Source organism: Pogonomyrmex barbatus, unplaced genomic scaffold (genome assembly GCF_055798465.1).
Source record: "Pogonomyrmex barbatus isolate J1 unplaced genomic scaffold, ASM5579846v1 scaffold3, whole genome shotgun sequence".
In the NCBI taxonomy this organism is placed as follows: domain Eukaryota; kingdom Metazoa; phylum Arthropoda; class Insecta; order Hymenoptera; family Formicidae; genus Pogonomyrmex; species Pogonomyrmex barbatus.
Genome location: NW_028297127.1, coordinates 604220 through 624054, shown reverse-complemented (window position 1 = coordinate 624054; position 19835 = coordinate 604220). Strand labels below are relative to the sequence as shown.

General features: G+C 29.4%; 3 protein-coding genes across 10 annotated transcripts in view; 2 read left to right on the top strand and 1 right to left on the bottom strand.

Moving 5' to 3' along the window:
- The window catches only part of mwh (multiple wing hairs), a 31545-nt gene extending 26504 nt beyond the window's left edge, over nucleotides 1–5041 (bottom strand). For 5 of the 7 annotated variants that reach the window (XM_089078811.1, XM_089078810.1, XM_089078812.1 and 2 more), the window contains exons 1-2: nucleotides 2855–3000; nucleotides 2250–2706 (exon numbers count right to left, since the gene is read on the bottom strand). The gene's annotated coding sequence lies outside the window, so the exon portion shown is untranslated. Of the gene's footprint in view, nucleotides 1–2249; nucleotides 2707–2854; nucleotides 3001–4814 lie in introns of those variants that run through there. The other 2 variants (XM_089078815.1, XM_089078814.1) reach the window with 2 other exon arrangements.
- A 384-nt stretch (nucleotides 5042–5425) lies between these two features.
- Sce (E3 ubiquitin-protein ligase Sce) lies at nucleotides 5426–8455 on the top strand. Of its 2 annotated transcripts, XR_016139970.1 has the most exons (5): nucleotides 5426–5720; nucleotides 6850–7225; nucleotides 7351–7653; nucleotides 7786–8079; nucleotides 8288–8455. XR_016139970.1 is itself a non-coding variant. In XM_011643253.2 (4 exons), exons 1-4 carry the CDS (start codon nucleotides 5478–5480, stop codon nucleotides 8001–8003), a joined length of 1140 nt encoding a protein of 379 aa, XP_011641555.1. In that variant the 5' UTR covers nucleotides 5426–5477; the 3' UTR covers nucleotides 8004–8118. The 2 variants fall into 2 exon arrangements, 1 of the variants encoding a protein (XP_011641555.1); XM_011643253.2 differs by lacking the exon at nucleotides 8288–8455 and having other exon boundaries at nucleotides 7786–8118.
- A 490-nt stretch (nucleotides 8456–8945) lies between these two features.
- LOC105429972 (uncharacterized) lies at nucleotides 8946–19365 on the top strand. The gene is made up of 2 exons (XM_011643254.3): nucleotides 8946–9813; nucleotides 16890–19365. The coding sequence occupies exons 1-2, from the start codon at nucleotides 9797–9799 to the stop codon at nucleotides 17857–17859; spliced, it is 987 nt and encodes a 328-aa protein (XP_011641556.2). The 5' UTR covers nucleotides 8946–9796; the 3' UTR covers nucleotides 17860–19365.
- Nucleotides 19366–19835: the final 470 nt, after the last annotated feature.

Genomic DNA, 19835 nt, shown 5'->3' with positions numbered 1-19835 from the left:
TTAAGTTTCCTAGAAAGAATAAAATTTACATATAATCAGTAAAACTATGCGACAAGAGCTATACATAAGTATTTTAAAAGGCATGTAGAGTCAATTACTCGCATCTTCCAAAGTTTATTACTGCTTCTTTTCCGCGATGCCAATTGGTTCTCTCACTGCATTAACTTCATGAGCAGCTGTCATCGCAGAGATCGTTTAGATAGTTGTATGTATATCAAAAGGTTAATAGTATAATCATATTATATTAACTTCTGTTCCTTTTGTTTAAAAAAATATATAGCACGCGCGTAATATGCATCTGTGATATCTAATTTTGCAAAAAGCATGCTGACTAAGACAATGACGACAACATCCGTGACGATATAATAAACGATTATTTTAATTTATAAGATGAAATATCCTCGTCATCTACAGAAATCTCGTTAAATTTATTTAATCGTTATATAAATTTTTATTCATAAAAACTTTTTATTTTTAACATATGACTAATATTTTTATTATAAACTTTCATAAATATTTGTAGTTAACTTTTCTGTGATCTAGAGCATTTGACGTTTTCAAATTTGGTGACAACTGCATCAATTTATTTCTATATTATAAGACCTATCTTCAGTTTCTTGTAAATAGAGAAATCTTTTTAGTATAAGGCTTTTCTGAACAAATTAACGTGTTTGTGAACAAATGAACTTAATGAAGATCCTTCTTCTTAATGACATAAATTTCATATTTTTTTCTGCTAACGATAATGTCTAATTAAACGTTGATTGATATTGGCAAAATGATTATTTATTATCCTATCTAATAATAATAAAAAAAAAAAAAACAGAAAAACATGCGCGTATACATACATATACAGAGGAAAGATAATATAATAAAAAATATGAATCCCGATATATTGATAACATACTATAGGTGTAATGCAACATGTACAATATTGATCAACATTTTATAAATGCACTTTCACAATTAAAAAAAATAAGATTAATAATATAATTTGATAATAAAAAAGAATTGAATCATGCTAATTCTTATATGTACAATGTGACAATGTCACGATTATACCAGAGAAAAGTATCAAATTTTTAAACTATATTCTCAACATTCAGCGTTAAATATAGCTGCTTCGGCTTTGTTTGATATTTTTTTATTGGGCCTGATTAAACAAATACATAGCTAATGAAATAAATTAAATTCAAAGATATACGTATATATGATTTAATTCTGATATCACGTTTAATTATGCGTTTAATTATAAGCGAAGTGTCTATCATGTTACATTACATAGTGCATTTATTGAAAATTTAGCTCGGTGGAACACACAATATTTTTTTTATAGCTCTTTTCGGATTCCCACACTCGGACATTTCACCGGTAATTTCCGTTCTGAAAACAATGGAGTCTTGACGCTTGCCGTATCCACGTTCGTCTTCAAAGGTAAAGTGACGGCAACAATGCGAGAAAACACATTATGATTTCGTATTAAAGAGGCAAGAGTTTTTGCAATTGTGATAATTGGCATGAAAGTAACGACTAGCGGTAGTTTTTGTATTCGAGCTCAAATGAATGCCATCTTGTTTCATTTGTTACAATTTGCTCGTAGGTTTTACCATATTTTATATATCTTATATATATATGGAAATTAAATTACTCGCATTGTTAGGCGCGCTTTTACGCACATATAAGAAAAAAAGAAAGAAATATAACAGTTTCTTCATTAAGGGGATCCTCGAGAAAACTCAAATGAGATTGTAGTTTCTCGCGAAAATAAAAAGTTTAAATAAAAAAAATGTCAATACGTAAAGAATAGCATCTTATGGGGCGACAATAATTCTCGTATTCTCGGCAAAGATAAGAGATAAATGGCATTTATATCTATTTATTAATTAACGATTATTAAGAAATAATTAATAACAAATTATCTTTTTTATTTATCATTATTTCTACTGTATTGTATACAGTGCTATATCGCAAAACAGAAACATGAAATCGTACAAAAGTCTTCGAGACAACAATATTTACGGCTATGCTTTTGACCTATGTTTTTGCGCTATGCTTTTGCCATGTAATTTTTAGTTACAGTCGTGTTCACACTATATTAAAAACTACATTCCTTAAATTGTGTTTCTTACAACTTGGCGACAATTGTTTATTGAAATTTATCAATCTTATTCATTGATCTTTTCGTTTGAAGATCTCTTGTTGTAAACCGTTGATAAATGATGATAAATGGAAGTATGCGATACAGTTACCTTAATTAATTAGTTGGATGTTTTTTTGAATTTCGTGGTCACACGTGTAATTACAAATAAATGAAATTATACCCGTCCGGTTTTAATTATGACCCGTCGTATTAATAATTGCGTACGCAATCGGCATAACGCGGCATTTGGAGAGTTTGTGTTTTTATTATCACACTCGAATTCACTGCGCTCCACTCCGCTCCGCGAGGTAGCTGGAGGTTTACTGACACCGGCGCAGAACAACCGGCACGATGTAACGCAGAGTACACCGCGCGTTGAAGCGCCTTCACCTGCTTATAATGTAAGCAGAGTTTATCCGAGTTTATCTCACGATACGTCATGCGTGCTGTGACTGAACGGGCACGTATATCCGTACGTATATATACGTACACATCGTCGCATATTTACATACGTGTACTGATGTAACCGACCGATAAAACCGACGTAATGTTCACTTATTGTTTGCCTGTTGAATAATCACAAAATGCAAATATAAGAAACGCAAATATAGAACTAGGATTATGCTACAAATAAATTAATGTCGTCATTACGTCACTATTATCAAATTTATGAATTAAAACAAAAACTCTGATTATGCAATATATCATACATACATGTTACACATGTTACGTATATATGTCAATAGTTTATTACGTTATCAATCTCTTATCGTTTATATCTATTATACAATTATAATCGTACGTTCGTAATCAGCAATATTTAAATAGAAAACAATTTCTTTGTCTTTCCCACTCTCTTCCTACGTGTGTGTTATCTATCTATCTATCTATCTATCTATCTATTTATCTATCAATCATCTATCTATCTATCTATCTATCTATCTATCTATCTATCTATCTATCTATCTATCTATCTACCTATCTATCTATCTATCTATCTACCTATCTATCTATCTATCTATCTACCTATCTATCTATCTATCTATCTATCTATCTATCCATCTATCTATCGATCTGTTTTTCTATTCATCTATTCATCTATCCATCTGCCTATTTATTTATTTTAATTGAGTTTTTAAATAAAACAATATGTTATAATGCTTATTTAATAATTTCTTCTATAAAATCTCAATTCCAAATAACATTTCATGAAAGAAAGCTTTAGAATTTCTAAACTATAAACTTTCTCACTAATGAAATTATAATTCATATATGTGATAGATAGGTATATTTTTGCAATTTTGCAAAGATTGCAAAAATATATCTATTTATCACATATGAATTATAATTTCATCATTAAATGACATCAATGAAGTTATATTAATTATTAATTGTGATTAATTATTAACGAATAATTAATTTGCATATGTTGATTATATATAAAATTACATACAAAATATAATTATAATATTAAATATAATTCTGTTATTCATAAATTGTGTATTATTTTAACTATATTTTATTGTTTCTATATGATATTATTATAAATATTTAATTAACAAATTACTTCTTATTAGATAAGTACAATAATCACATATGAAACAATTTTCCAATTTTATTGATGTATGAACGAGTGTATTTTAATGTCAAATCGAGATATTACGTAAAGTAAAACATAAAAATATGTATATTTTAAACGATATTAAAAATATTAACTGATTATCTTTTACAATTTCTGTTGTTTAAGTTAATACTTTCTTACTGAAAATAGAATATTGAAATTTTTTAATTTTAATATATTTCATTATTAATGTCTGTATACGTTTTTTTAGTATGTATTTAAAATATCCTTGTGATATCTGGATAGAACGAACTATGAGTATCGGTCATAGTCTAATAAATTTCCATATCCGTGAAAACTATTAATTTTGTCGCACATGTATTCAATAGGAAATTATCCGTAGAAACCGTTTCATCTTACATCAAGCGTTTCACCTAGATCAATAATTCAAATTTTAATAGTAGATCTATGTAGTTAATAGGCCTGTTCTTTTTGATTAAACTGGCTGCACTAGTTCACAGTTTATCTTTTTTTCTTACACTGGAAGAAGACTCTGAACTAGTGCAGCCAGTTCAGTTAAAAAGAACAGACTCAATGAACTCAATGAAACAACATTTATATTCTAATGTCAATATGTCATATATATTTTAATCTTAAAGTTAATGTTTTATTTATAATTTTCAGCTTGATATTTGATATGTATCAGAATTTTCATGTTTATTGTTATATTTATTATTGTGTTCACTTTTCTTTAAAAACGCCATAGAACGTCTTTTAATCAAATCTTACAGACGTCTCTTTTCAGAAATCATTCTTTTTAAGACGTCTTAAAGACAGAATTAACAGACGTCACAAAGATTCTTTTTTAATATTTTAGTCAACTCTTACAGACTTCTAATGCAAAGTGCGCTTTAAAGAATGGAGTGTTAGTTTTAAAATACTTTTTTTTATGGAGCCCGATGCAATCATTTCTCGCCGAGTTATCAAATTTAAAAAGAACGCTGTTTTTTAATTACACTAAACATTACATTAAAAAAAAAAAAAAATGATCGAGCTCCGTAAAGGAGCATTTTAAAGTATCTCCGTACCTTAAAGCGCATTGGGCAGTGATACCTGATTCACATCGACTGTGCATCGTCGCATTGATATTGATACTCCTGGAAAATGGCCGCGGCTTCCAAACGGCGCCAACACAGGCCACGAATGCGAAAAATAATTAACCAAAAAGAAAGTAGTTGTGTGAGTAAAGATAAAAAAAAAAAATTTGCGTGATGAGCAAAAACCGAAAATGCGCGATGATGCAACACAAAAATCATCGTAGGGACAAAACACGTCCCCTCCACTCAACGGCCCGAAGGCGACTCGGTGCGTCATCGCAAACGTCGGATCACTGTGATTGGTCAGGAACAAGCGATAAAGAACAGAAATCCAACGCGTCGAAAATTTTATTTCTATTCCCTGTTCCTGTTGTCTGTGTTTTCCATTGTGCATTGATACACGGTTTCCCCAGAAATTGAAATTTGTTATCTGCGTTATTCCCTGTTCCTATTGCCTGTGTTTTTTATTGTCCAGCATCCAGCTTAGTGCTGCCAACTCCGTTCACGGTCAGTATCTGCATGAGAATTCAGCCTTAATGCTACATTTACCACCGCTGTTCGTGGAGTTCGCACTTGCTAGCGCTATTTTGGCTTCGCGAACGGAGTTGGCAGCATTAGCGTTGATAGCGTTGATAGTAAACTCCCCGACCCACCTCCGGTCGCACGCGTTGTAATCAAGATGGCATCTACGGAACAAGTTGGACTCAACAAAACATGGGAATTATCACTCTACGAATTACACCGTACTCCGCAGGATGCGATCACCGACAATACAGAAATCGCCGTCAGTCCCCGCAGTCTGCATAGTGAACTTATGTGCCCTATTTGTTTAGATATGTTAAAAAAGACGATGACCACCAAGGAGTGTCTCCACCGTTTTTGCTCGGACTGTATCATTACGGCTTTACGTAGCGGCAATAAAGTACGTTAAAATAACAAATTTATATTTACAACACTGCGAATAAGATCGTTCTGTGTCTTTTTACAAAATATTTATATTTATATAAAATATTTGTATTATATCGTACGTATAGTATAATATTCGTGTATCATTAATGCATTTTCTATTTATAGAAATATAAAAAAATATTCTTTTCCAGTAAATAAATTGCAATATGTTAATAAAATTTTCCAGTAAATAAATTGCAGTATGCTAATAGATTCAAATTAAATTCAATTAACAATTGTTTAGAAAAATGACATCAATTTTGTCTGTGTTAAGTTTGTAATTTTATTAGCAGAACCTGTTGTCATAACCTAATCATAAATTGAGCAGAATCTGTCAAGGATTTTGCACTGTTCATGGTGTTAGTCTATATCAAATTATGCAACAAGTTATTAAAGTCTACTTGATTTCTGTCATTAATCTACTGTCATTTTGTTAAGGAATTGTTAGCATTTTATCAATAATATTATATGGATTTAAAAATGGCTCTAAAATTTATTATATGTATTTTGCAAAGTTTATTTCTAGATATTTAGCTAAGTATTGCAATCATATTACACACACACATACACACACACACACATACACACAAACAAACTAACACAAACAAAATAACAATTACCTCAAGAATCTTATGATCAACAGATTATATATAGAGATTATATATAGAGAATATCCATTGCTATGGCAAATTGAAGTCAGGAATAAGAAATGTAGGAATAAATGAAGTATAGGAATGAGAAATGTCGTGATTATAATATTCTTTAATGCTTTAATATTCTTTTGAATAAAACTTTTATTCAAAAAATATTACAAAATATTTCAAAAAATAAATCCTTAAGTAATATTTTTTACTTTAATATTTTTACTTTAATATTTTTTAATAAAAATTTAGGATATTATATATTGTAATTAATTATGTATCTGTAGTAAAAATGCAATTATTTTATTAAAAATTAAAATTAAAAAAAGCATTGCATTTTTATGTATCTAAATAAAATGTATATACATTATATATGTTTATATAAAAGTAAATTTACATTATAAGGAATTTTTGGAAATTCCTAAAGCATTCTTATAAGTGTTTTTGTAATGTCATTTACAGGAATGTCCCACATGTCGAAAGAAATTGGTTTCTAAGAGATCTCTTAGACCGGATCCAAATTTTGATTTGCTAATCTCAAAAATCTATCCGAGCAGAGATGAGTATGAGGCTCATCAAGAACGAGTTTTGGCTAAGCTGAATAAATCACATTCACAAGCTGCACTCGTTAATTCTATTACAGAGGGCATTAAGTTGCAAAGTCAAAATCGTCCACAGCGTTCAAGAAAGAATGCCAATGAATCTGATAATGCAAATAATGCGACATCTTATAGCAATACGCCAAATATTAGCACACCTACAACACCAAATCCATCTACAAATGTAGCAAATCAAAGTGATTCGTCTCAAAGTACAACAGGACTTATGAACAGTGGAGGTACGACTAAATTCTTAAAAAACTAATGTTATTTTTTAATGTATAAATAGTTCGGCAGTTTTTCTGGATTATAACAATTTATATAAATTTTATAATATTAATGTAATTTTTATATGTATTTATAGGAACAACATCTAGAAATTCTACTACACCATCACCAAACCCTGCAAATCAAATTCCAAAACCATCAAAACGACAGAAAAGCCTTCAAAATTCAGAAAATGATTCCTCTAGTGCAGAAGCTGAGACAGGCGGTGGGGATTCTATGGTTGATACAGAAGGTGAAGGTCCTAGCGAGCCTTTAATGCTCAATGAAATTGAACTTGTCTTTAAACCACATCCTACAGAAATGGCTGGTGACAATTCTCTAATAAAAGCATTGAAAGAAAACAGCATTCGTTATATAAAAACAACAGCAAATGCTACAGGTAAAATATTTTGCAAATGTATACATATAGATAAGAAGAAAAAGTTGTGAATACATAGATATAAATATATTGAAAACACGAAATGAAGAAACAATTTTTTCAGCAAGTATTAACAAATTATTTGTTTCGCAGTGGATCACTTAAGTAAATATTTGGCAATGCGTTTAACGTTAGATTTGGATACAGAACTGTCGGAATCAGATAGACTATTAAATTTCTGTATCTATATCGCACCTTCACCTGGACAACTTGTAGTATTAAGTGGTTCGCAAACATTACGACAAGTGAACGATAAATTTTGGCGTGTCAATCGACCTTTGGAAATGTATTACTCATGGAAAAAGACCTAGGGAAGACTTCGGAAGTATCAGTCGGACGGGAGCTAATTGCTCCGAAAAAAAGGATAAATAGTTATTTATATTATATGTAAGAAAATACAATAAAATATATATCAAATATGGAAAATATGGAAAATACACACACACACACACACACACACACACACATATATATATATATATATATATACTATTGATCTTGTTGTATTTCCATGTTTTCAATTTGAACACAACAAGAAAAGTTCATAAGCAAACGTTCATAATCATTTATAATGGTGCAATTTTTATATCTTTAGAACCGATTGCAGTAACTTTCTGTGAGAATAGATAAGACAAAAATATCTACAAAACTGATTTAAGTGTCATTGTACATCCCGGTACTATGTCGTTCGAACTAGTTTCATATATTATGCAATAACTATATTTAATCAGCAAATTCAACTATATAAATATTTTTTATTGAACTATGTTTCATTTAGATATTTAATATATTATTTTAAATAATTTTTTTATGTTGTGTATTTGTGTATAATGTTATATTATTTTATTAAAATGAAATGTTTTTTAAATAATTTAAAATTTAAAGAAGGTTTGTCTAAAAGAACATATAATGATTTTGCAACTAATTATTATAAACAAATTATTAGAAATTGACTGTAGAGAAAAAACTGATTATGCTAATCGATTGTACAGAGAAAATCATTAAAAAGACATGTGGCGAAAGGAGAAAGTATTCTCTTTCTTAAATCATTCTTTGTTTATGTAAAACATTATTTGTTTATAAAGTAATTGCAAAATTGATTTTTATAATGTACTTTTTATGTCAGAAATATTTTTTTATAGTCCGGTCTTATTTCCAATAATTATTTTTTGGCTATCCTTACTGGTCTATAGGGCTTTAATGGATTAAACTCCAATAGCACTCACTTCAAATAATTATATCTTTTATCTATTGATTTTTGGACTTTTTGTCAGAAGAAACTTTTGATCAGTATCATCTGAAACGTATTTCATTTTCGGCCGATTAAACCGAAGCCACTTTTTTCACATAAAATATGCGGAATCCTTTTAATACATCAACTAGTTAATCTCAGTTTATAAATATATCGATTAGATCATTTTTTTCAACTGATTATTTCTCATTGGATCATTGCACGCATTAATTTTTATTTTGAATTTTTTTATGTTTTACATTGAAATTTAATTAAAATTTTCATGAAGTAATATCGAAAATAAATTAATATTATTAATTAATCAATTTCAATAATTTGTATAATATTTCAATGTAAGTCATTATTGCAATTTCAGTAAAATATTTTCATCAATGATGTATTCAAAATCGTTTAAAAAAGTTGAATTTTCTATTCTTTTGTAAGAATTTAAAAATACATATAAATATATTTGTATGTAATTAAGAGTGATTTCAAATTTGTTTATCGCATAACGTATAATCATGTTAAAATTCATACATTTACATATGTGGCATCGCGACATATGTGACAATCAGCTTTTTAAAGCTGAAGCTTCGGCCATCTTCGGTGCTGATCGACATACTTCGTGCGATTCCTCGGCATACTTGCTCTGTCTGCTGTTCTATCTGGTGTCAATGAGAATTCAGTGGGGGAGTTCAGTCGTCGTTGCGCGCTCGTTTAGTTTGCGTCGGGTTTGTGTTAATTTAGTATCTTGGTATTGTGCATGTAAATGTATATTATAATCAAATATCGGTTAAAATTCAATTCCGCGCAATACTATTATTAGTTCAGCATAACATTACTTTTGTGATTTCTCGTAAATTGCTGAAGAATATGTACAAAAAGCTTAGGTAAGATTCTTTTTAAATTAATTCAAGATTATCTTAAAATATATATTTTTTAATCAAGATTGCTTTCTAATTTGAAAGGAAAGATAATCTTAAGATTATCTTTTAATCCATTTTGTTAAAGTCTTATTTTAATTCACTTAGACATTGATATGCATTAAGTGTAGAATGTTGATAAAAGCTTTTTGCGATTTGCTGTTTTTTCATATATATATATATATATATATATACACACACACGTAAGATTAGTTTATAAAAAAATAATAAACAAAATAAATCTCGAATTAATTGATTCATAATTATTTATAAAAAAATGAATGTGTTGAGAACAAAAAACATTTTCAGATTTATTCTTTTATGCATTTTGTGTATTACTAATGACATTCTCAAAACTTTCTTGACAGTTTAAATGACATTCCTTACACATCTCGTTGAAGCACATTCCAATCATAAATGTAATCGAAGCATTTTACTTTATCGAACACTTCCTGTTGCAGATATTTTTTTTGTACGTTTCTCGTGCTGTTTATAGAAAAATACTTAATGTTTTGATTGATACAAAATTTTACATTTATATAATCCGCAATTGAAAAATTAATTTAACTCGATAATAAAAATTCAATTTTGAAGTCTCTTTTGTAAAAACAAAATATGTATATAAAATAAGGAACATATTCAAGATATAGATTATTAATTTGATTTGTCTGGCTTAAAATTTTATTTATTTGATAATCGAAAACACGTGACGTTTGAGCGGCGGTCGAATTTGAAGTTCAAGCAATTGAAAAAATCTTACACGTTTATCATTCGTCATCCACTGACTCTCCATTCACAATTTTGGCGTTTTTTTTTTTTTTTTCAATAAGTAGGATATTGGAAACGTAAAAAATTTATGCACATGATGAAATAAATTTATTTAGACGCGTCTCCAATATATTCGATAAATTTTAACACGATAATAATTCTCTCCATGTGTACCCCATTGCGTACAATATTGACTTTCCGCCTCTGCGACCAGTCCGCCTACTGCTCTCTCCTCTCTCCGCTTCTGTCTCGTGTTTATTCTTGTTCATTTCATATTTTTCTTTCCCTTTTATCTTTATTACATTTGACTCTGCTGCATTTTTCTCTTTAAGCCTTAGGCAACGAGACAGACAGTTATTTTCAAGCTCTTCTATTACAAAAAATATATACTTTAATATAATGAATATGATATTGTTAAGATAACAATCAGGTATTATTGTATATTTGAAAATTCAAAATGACTGAAAATGATGGCAAATATTTTTACAACAAACATCGTTTTTATTAAATTCACGTAAATTCATAACGTCAAGCAGCAAAGTCTCAGTATGCTCAATATTAACTTCGAATGGAATCAGACAAACGCAAGAAAGTATTGATCGAGACTGTTTGCCGTAAGGCTTTCAAATTATACGATGCGTAAATCGTTATTAAGCTTCCATCTTTTCGCATTGCTTTCAAATAAGAAAGATTCAGCGATCTTAGTTTTAATTGCATCATTGATCAATTGCATCATCAATCAGCTATCATAGTTCGACGATTCGCTTTAATAAAGTGTGATGATGTTTAATGAATACAATGTAATAGTAATTTAATAATGATATGGTAACATTTGAAATAAGATTATGTTCAATGCATCAAGTAATGATACATAAATATTAAGAACACTAAACTTAGAATACTTATATATACATGATTAGATATGCTTTATGTATTATTACCTCTAAAAAGTTTATAAAAAGTTTATTTTACAATGTTATTCAAAATATCAGGAGTAAAATAATATATAAAAAAAAAATCTTCATGTATAGCCTGACATCATGCATTTCAAATAAACATCCAACACGCTTTATATTAACGTGACAAATTTCCAAGAGGCTGTATAATTTAGCATATAGAAATATAAGCATTTTTTTTTCTTTTCATTATAGGGATCGTCTTGCGCATTGCTATGTTCATTCGCGTCATTTTTTCCACGCGGGCAATTGCTCGTGAGGGCAGGCATCATCTGTTTCATGTGTTAATCACTAATTACGCAGGGTGAAAAAGACTAACTATCGTTGTAGGGGCGATAATGAAAGAGGAAAGGTGATACAAGCGCATAAGCCCGAAGAAACCCCTATGAACATGCTCGCATTCATTTTTCTTTTTACGGACGTTGCATGTCAAGAGCATAATCATCCCTCGTGAATCATTACACGGATGATAGAAACTTTATGCGATGTTAAGCTTTTCTCTGTACTCTGTACTCTGCCATATGGATCCTCTTAATTATCTTTACATTCTTCCTTAAAAAACACAGTAAAATTTCATGAAGGAGGATAATTTTATAATATAAATAAAAGTAATACACGGAGAGAACAGTTTTACTGACAAAAAATTTAAAAATTTGACCAGATACAGATCTGGAAATAATTTTGTTGCATCATCAAAATTATTATTCAGAACTCTTATTCTGGTAATAATAATTTGCAAAAATTTTTGATCTTATAGCAAATTTTTGATCTTCTATTTAAATGTCATACATACAAATTTGAAAGTTCACTAAAATTATTTTCAGATCTGTATTTAGCTAAATTTTTAGATTTGCCAGCAAAAACATTCTTTCCATGTACAGGTATCATAATAGTATGTATTCATATATAGACACATCTTACATCTAGATGTCTAGATATCCAAATAGAATTATTCTAGAAATACTCTGTAAAAGTATGTGCACACAAAGAAATTTCTCTTTTACCTCTCTTAATCTCTTTTATAAGTATTTTATATGTATTTAGTATAGCTTTAAATAAAAATAAAAATAAAAATAACATATTTCGCATAAATATTTACATAAAGTTTACTGCTTTATGCTAAAATAACTGCTTTTATAACATAATACAAATCTCTTAAAATCGTCTATTAAATAAATGCATCTAGAATATATAAAAATATCTATAAAAACAAAAAGAGGCAAATATACAGAGTATCTTATAATTAATGGTAACATCGCACACAGGGAGAACAGATTAAATTACAAGTACAAAAGTTTCTTACCATTTCGTGATTTTCGCAATTAGTATAATGAGATATTAATTAATAAAAAAATTTCTGAATAAGCGCATATACCGTTCGGTCTGTCGGCAAATATAAACGCACAATAAGAGAGATTGCCTAACATTACGCGCATTTATGATTACTAGAAACTAGCGAAATGTTTAAATGTGTGGTCAACAAGTAATGGAGCATCTGCTTAGTGTAAACCTCCAAATATCTTATCACCTTTTCAACAACTCGTGAATGTTCGTGATGTTGGACGATCGTATTTTGTGGTGCACTCGCACCTTGGCCATTTTTACTTAATTAACAACTAATTACTAATTACGAAGATCGTAAAATGAACTTTTCTTCACTACAGTTAAACACGCTTTATCTGCATACAAGCGATATATAATTAATTATGAGACATCTTGTACACGCAATACATAGATATCTAATAATAACTGTATCATCTCTCTTGTGAGCAAATAAAGCGGATTATATCGAATAGAAAAGTTCTGTTCCATTTTATGATTTTAAGATTTTCGATAATTAAAGTTATTAATTTATATAAATCTGGGGATGAATGATATACGCGCGCGAGGGGACTGGCGTTACGTATAGGTCACGGTTGCTAGACACGCGGCATGATGTTTGGATCTATAAATTATCTATAAATGATAGCGCATTACAGTGCACACCTCAAAACACATCTTGCTACGCGCCTAGCAACCACGAATATACCTAACGCTGGACTGTTTCCTCGCATGAATATACTTGCTCGCAAAATCTAAATATAAACGAATGACTCTTTCATTATATTAAAAAAATCAAAATGATAAAGACTTTTTTATTAAACTAATGGAATGTTTTTATTAAAATAATAAGACTAATAATAAGCTTGTGTGTGTGTGTGTGTGTGTGTGTGTGTGTGTGTGTGCGCGCGCGCGCGCGCGCGCGCGCGCGTGATATTTATACATACGCGCGTATGTGTATGTGTTTTATGTATGTATAAAGAAGGGAGAAAGGGAAAGACTGGTGGGTTTAGATTATTTCCAGACAGTATGTCTATTTGTTTTTTAAGATAAATTAGGATAGGATTAAGATAAAACGTAGAGATATATAAATGCAAGAATATAGACCTTTTTATTTAAAAAAAATTATAATTTTTATGATTTTGTTATATTTATCATAGGAATTCCTTCTCGTGTTCAATCGTAATTAGTGACAATTAGTCTGTGATAATTAATCACTGCATGAATATAGCAAGCAACAGAGTTTGCAGTGCGACGAGGCAAAGCAAAAATTCTCATATAGAACGAATTACAAATAACAATCTAATATAGAATTATCGTATGCTCAAAGTTCAGGAAGAATTTCTACTTATTATCGAAGTAATTACAGACTATTATTATCTTTATGAACATAAAGTGATGCATGTATGGATGTGATGTATATATTCATATTTTATTAATACATTTATTGTATTAAATTACAAAATGATAATATTATTATAAATACGAGATGTCGCGACAGTGTCGAATTAGATTATATCTTTTTTAAAAAATTATTTTAATTTATAAATATTATATTATGTGTGACTTAAATATATTGATTCCATATGAGATATTGAAGTATATATAATTATTTTATATTCTTGACTTCTAGTATAAATATTTTAATAAAAGTACGAAATTTCTTTAACGTTTCTTATTTATATTTTTTATCATGAGATATATGCGCGCGCGCGCGCGCGCGCGCGCGCACACACACACACACACACACATACACATGCGAGATGCACTGAACATGATTTTGTATCTTTCTTACAATATTATTGTATATATAAAGATTGATTGTGACTTCGAAAAATTTAAAGAAATTCTGTTTAAATTAAACTTACGGTATATGATGTCCTTATATGAATATAGTGACATAATAGGCAAACGTCCAGGCTAATGCACCGTTATGCAGAATGGTGCTGAGGTCAAAGAGCCGATAGAAAGGGAAGAAGCGAAGTCTGCGATTCGTCCGGAGTTGCATCAGATACATTTGTTCGTTCATGAATATTTCAGTAATCACAAAACAAATCAATGTGAGAAACAACCAAGTGAATTTTTTCTAATAAGTAGATGAATATTTTGGTACTATTGTTCAGACCACGATTTCTAAGCATATCTTTCATTGACATTTAGGTATTAAAACATAATTTTTATATTTTAAATGTAATATGCATTATTTACTTTATAATTAATAATATAATTCGAATTTATATATAAACACAAATTTGCTTTTTAATGTGAACTCTTTATATGTGCAATGTAATTGGCTTTGTGTGGAAAAACATTGTGACAAACGCAATTAAATCGTTTCCCATTTGCCATAAAATTTTCCCGAAATATCTGCGTTAATCATGATTAACATTTTTATTTGAGAAATCATCGCTGTGTTGTATTGTAGAGATAAACTGTTGTTCATAAATATGATTTAAAGTTATTTAAATCTTTACGACATTAATTTAATAAGTATTAATAGGTTGTTCCTGGATGCAACCCTTCGATACAAGCACGTGCGTGTATAATCAAATGCCTCCCTCTCGATCTACACTCGTTGTTTGACATGGCACTACGGCCATTTAATAAATACTTGAGTACATCGCTCACGAGATTTTATATCGTAATGACCGATAAATGGCTGTTTAAAATATTATTAATGCAATTTTCGAATCGTATAAAATAAAACCCAATAGTCGTGAAACAATAGGGCGAAATAAAAGAACATTTAATATCATCGATTATTATTAAGCATTTTTTTCTATAGAATTACAAATTCCTCTCAATTATTTTATCTTCATATATAAAGAATATATATGTTATATCTTTAAAGAGTGTAAAATGTAATGTATTTTTGAAAAAGATATTTTAATTAAAAGTTGCAAGATTTTAAGATGACTATACAATTGTAACATTGATTCATTTGCAGATGATGTTATTATGATACCTTTTTATAATCACTTTTTTTTTTAAATAAATTTATTAAAGAATAAAAAAAATTGTTTCTTTAGTATAAAGAATTACGTCTTGTTCTTGCAGAAATTTTAGAACATCCTATATAATTTGCTTGCGTTTTATATAAATTTGACTTGTGTTTTGTATATTATAATTCAGTTTATATATATATATATTTTTTTTTTAATCTTATATGACAAATTATTTTATTATTGTAATAACTTTTATATTTTTTATTATGAAGTTGTAAGGATTTATTTTATTCTTTCTTAAATATATTAATTGGATGATGACAAATTGTTGAAATGTTATTAATTTCATTGTAAATATACATAATCTATTTTAGAAATAGTATTTTGTGTTTTATCCTAGAGAGAAATAAGAGAGACTCAGAAAAATTAACATACTTTATCCTTGTAACAAGTAATTAAGTAGAAGGATAAGTTATCGCGCTGTTCATAATAGCAAAACAGGTTGATCCGTATTTATCATTATAATGTTTTTACATGTTTCTCATTTCGTAAAATTTCTTGTTTCTTTATTGGCGTAAAGTCATCACTTTCACGCCTGCTTTGAAATTTCTTCCTCATTGAAATTTTTTCCACATATAACTCGTTTCACACATAGTTTTACGAGCAGTTAGATAACTGAAAGGTCACTCACGATCTTTCCTTTGAATTCCTCATTACATTGCTTGCGATTAAACAACTTCTTTCATTCTACGATATGGCAATCACGACTCATAATGAATCGTTCTCTAAGTACATGTAACTCTTCTTTATTTAAATCTCTCATATTCAAATGAATATTATGTGTTTGTGGCATAGTTGAAGTCTCATTTAGATGGCTCTTTCAAATTATCTATGCACTACAAACAATAATTGTCATAATTATGAGATTCTTATATTTGTAATACATTGTCAGCGATCTTTGATTCATTATTATTCATTATTGGATCATATTACATTGGATATTATCATTACATTGAATACATATACATAATATAAGTAATGATTTTTGTTTTAGATTATTACTTTTAAGTGGTTCTCTACTGATGTTCTTCAGTAGTTTCGCCACTTCCGAGGAAAATTTCGAGACAGTTCATACAAGCAACGCGGCTGTTCTAAACAGACTCGGCCTGACACCTCTTCAAATACCTGATGGACATCACAAGAAGCGATTAGCTGGTCCTGAGCCACCAGGACTCGACTCGCAGATGCGTATACATCAACCTTACAATCATCGTCACGGACACCGCGACAGCCACATTTACATTGTGAAACTTCCAGCCAGTCCGCCATATTACACTATTATAAAGCCGCACAAATCTGTCAACGGTGACAAAAAAACTAAGACCGATCTAAATTTTCCGATGGGATTCCAAGGAAACGGTAGACCTGCCAAAATTTATCATTGGAATTTACCAATTGTAAAGAAAATGACGGAGAAAAAGGGTCTTCAATTAAGTCAACTGAAGCTCGATCAGGCTAGAAAAACACTGGAGGATATGAAGAAACGGCAACAAATATCTTCCACAAAAGCTATATTGAATAAGTTTTATTCTCTTGATACAACCAAAAATTATGAGCATTATACCGCTGATAATAAACTACGTTTACATCAAAAGCCGACAATGACGAAGAACGTCAGGAACAATGATAAAAGGCTTAGTTATCCAGAGAGTGATAATGACAATATTAAATTTAAATTAACGAAAAAAAACGATACTAGCAACAAAGCCTATAGATTAGATTTATCAGACGAACTGAATATACCTAGGATCCATTTAATCAATGAATTTTATAACTTGAGAAACTCTATGTCAAAGATGAAGAAACATAGAAAGAAAGCTGCTATGTCATATTACGCGCCAATCGCTACCAAAACGGGTTCTACCAGCATTCACAAGAACTTCCCCGGAAATGGCAAGCCTAAAGCATTCTACATTATGGAGAAAAGTCGCAAGCCAATATATTATCATCCTCTTCTACCTTAATCTTTGACTGTTTCGCGTAACTGTGCATATTCGTGTAATATCCCAAAATGATTCGTAAGCCTGTTAGCTTAAGTAAGTATTATTCTTTTGTACAGGATCAGGATTCATCATTAGAATAGACAGTAATAAAATACAAAAAAAGAATGAGAGAAAGAGAGAGAAAAAGAGAAATAGAGACTTTTATTCTATGTTGCATATCATTCTTATTCCAGACTATATGCATTTTTCATTTTTGTTAATCATATATTATTATTTTTGCTTATAAAAAGTGTATCACAATAATTAAATGTTATAAATGCAAGTATAGATTTTATCACTGCAGTCTTCGTGTGGTGAGTGGGTGAGTGTGTGTGTGTGTGTGTGTGTGTGTGTGTGTGTGTTGTGTGTATGTGTGTAAGGTATCTTATAGAGATTAAAGATTGCTAAATGAGTGCACGTTCACCCGGTTTACCAGCAAATATAATCGTGCAAATCATATATGTAATACTCTTATTGGTGTATTTTCTATGAATGAAACTAAAAGTAACATTGAAGGATTATCAATTATTAATTATTTGAGAAAAAATAGAAAAGATATTCAACATATCGTTCAATGCGCAGACACGATGACAAAATGTAGACATTAAAAATATACATTAAATATAAACATCTCAGCATTCAGAAATAGATTAAAATGAATTGAAAATTTTTAATCCATTTTAATTCATTTTAATATATTTTGAATTGAAAGAATAGGAAGTATTTCATTTCAATCCCATTTCATGAATTAAAATTTGACATGGCTCACGTAATTTTTTTTGGATTAATTTGGAAGAATCTTCAATTCCACTTCATGAATCAAAATGGATTAAAAGAATTCATAAATTTGAATTGGATTGAAACGGAATTTTTAAAAAAATCAAGAATTTGGATTCGGCAATGATCATACGAATACATTTCTATCCATTTCATTTCCGTTTGCTGGAAAACTAAGTAGAACAGTCCTCTACTATTTTGGAATTGTTATAATATTGACTTGATTATTACAATATTGATAAAGTCTTCTCGTTTTGCAATTTTCACAATTAGTAATGAGTTATTAACTATTAAAAATCGTCGAATGAGCGCATATCCACTAAATAATACTACAAATATAATAAATATATGAACATTTTCATATTTTTACACGTTCATTATCTGTGCATCATCAAAAAGACATGATTAATGGATGATTGAGTATGTTGACTAGTTAATCAAATATAAAATACTTCCATAATTATAGATAGACTTTTTATCAAGACTGGACAATACGTTTTTACAAACATGCGCGCGCGCGCGCGCGCGCGTGTGTGTGTGTGTGTGTGTGTATGTGTGTATTTGTGTGTGTGTTTGTATTGTTTTTTCTACTCTTATAATATGAATATCGTTTGTATTAAATTAATGTTTTTCTATACTCTAGATATTAGAGATAACGAATGTGTATTGAGATATTAGTATAATGAATAAAAATATTTATAGTTCTTTGTATATTTTGTCTTTTAATTTAGTTTTTATAATCATATAGTTACTTTATATTATTATTATATTATTATAGTTACTACCTTTATACTTATTATTTTTTATACTTTATTTTTGCTCTTTCTTATGCGCAAATGAGAATTTATCAATAATATGATACAGAAAGAGATAGAAACTATCAAATCTGTAAACTTTTGCTGACCTTGCCTGACTATTCTGTATCTGGATGAGAACCACTTACAACCCGTTATGGAACATTTACTTTATATCTGCAAGCAACGACCGCACTGGTGACCAGTCGCTGGCCCTTTGGAGCCACATTTTTTGGTAATTGCCCATACAACACAGATCCTTCTAGATATACAGTAACAATGCAGATAATATTGCAACATTGCAGATTGCAATGTAGACAGAGACGTTGTAGATATGCAAAATTATAACATAATATTAGCGGACATATAATATTTCAAAAATGTTGG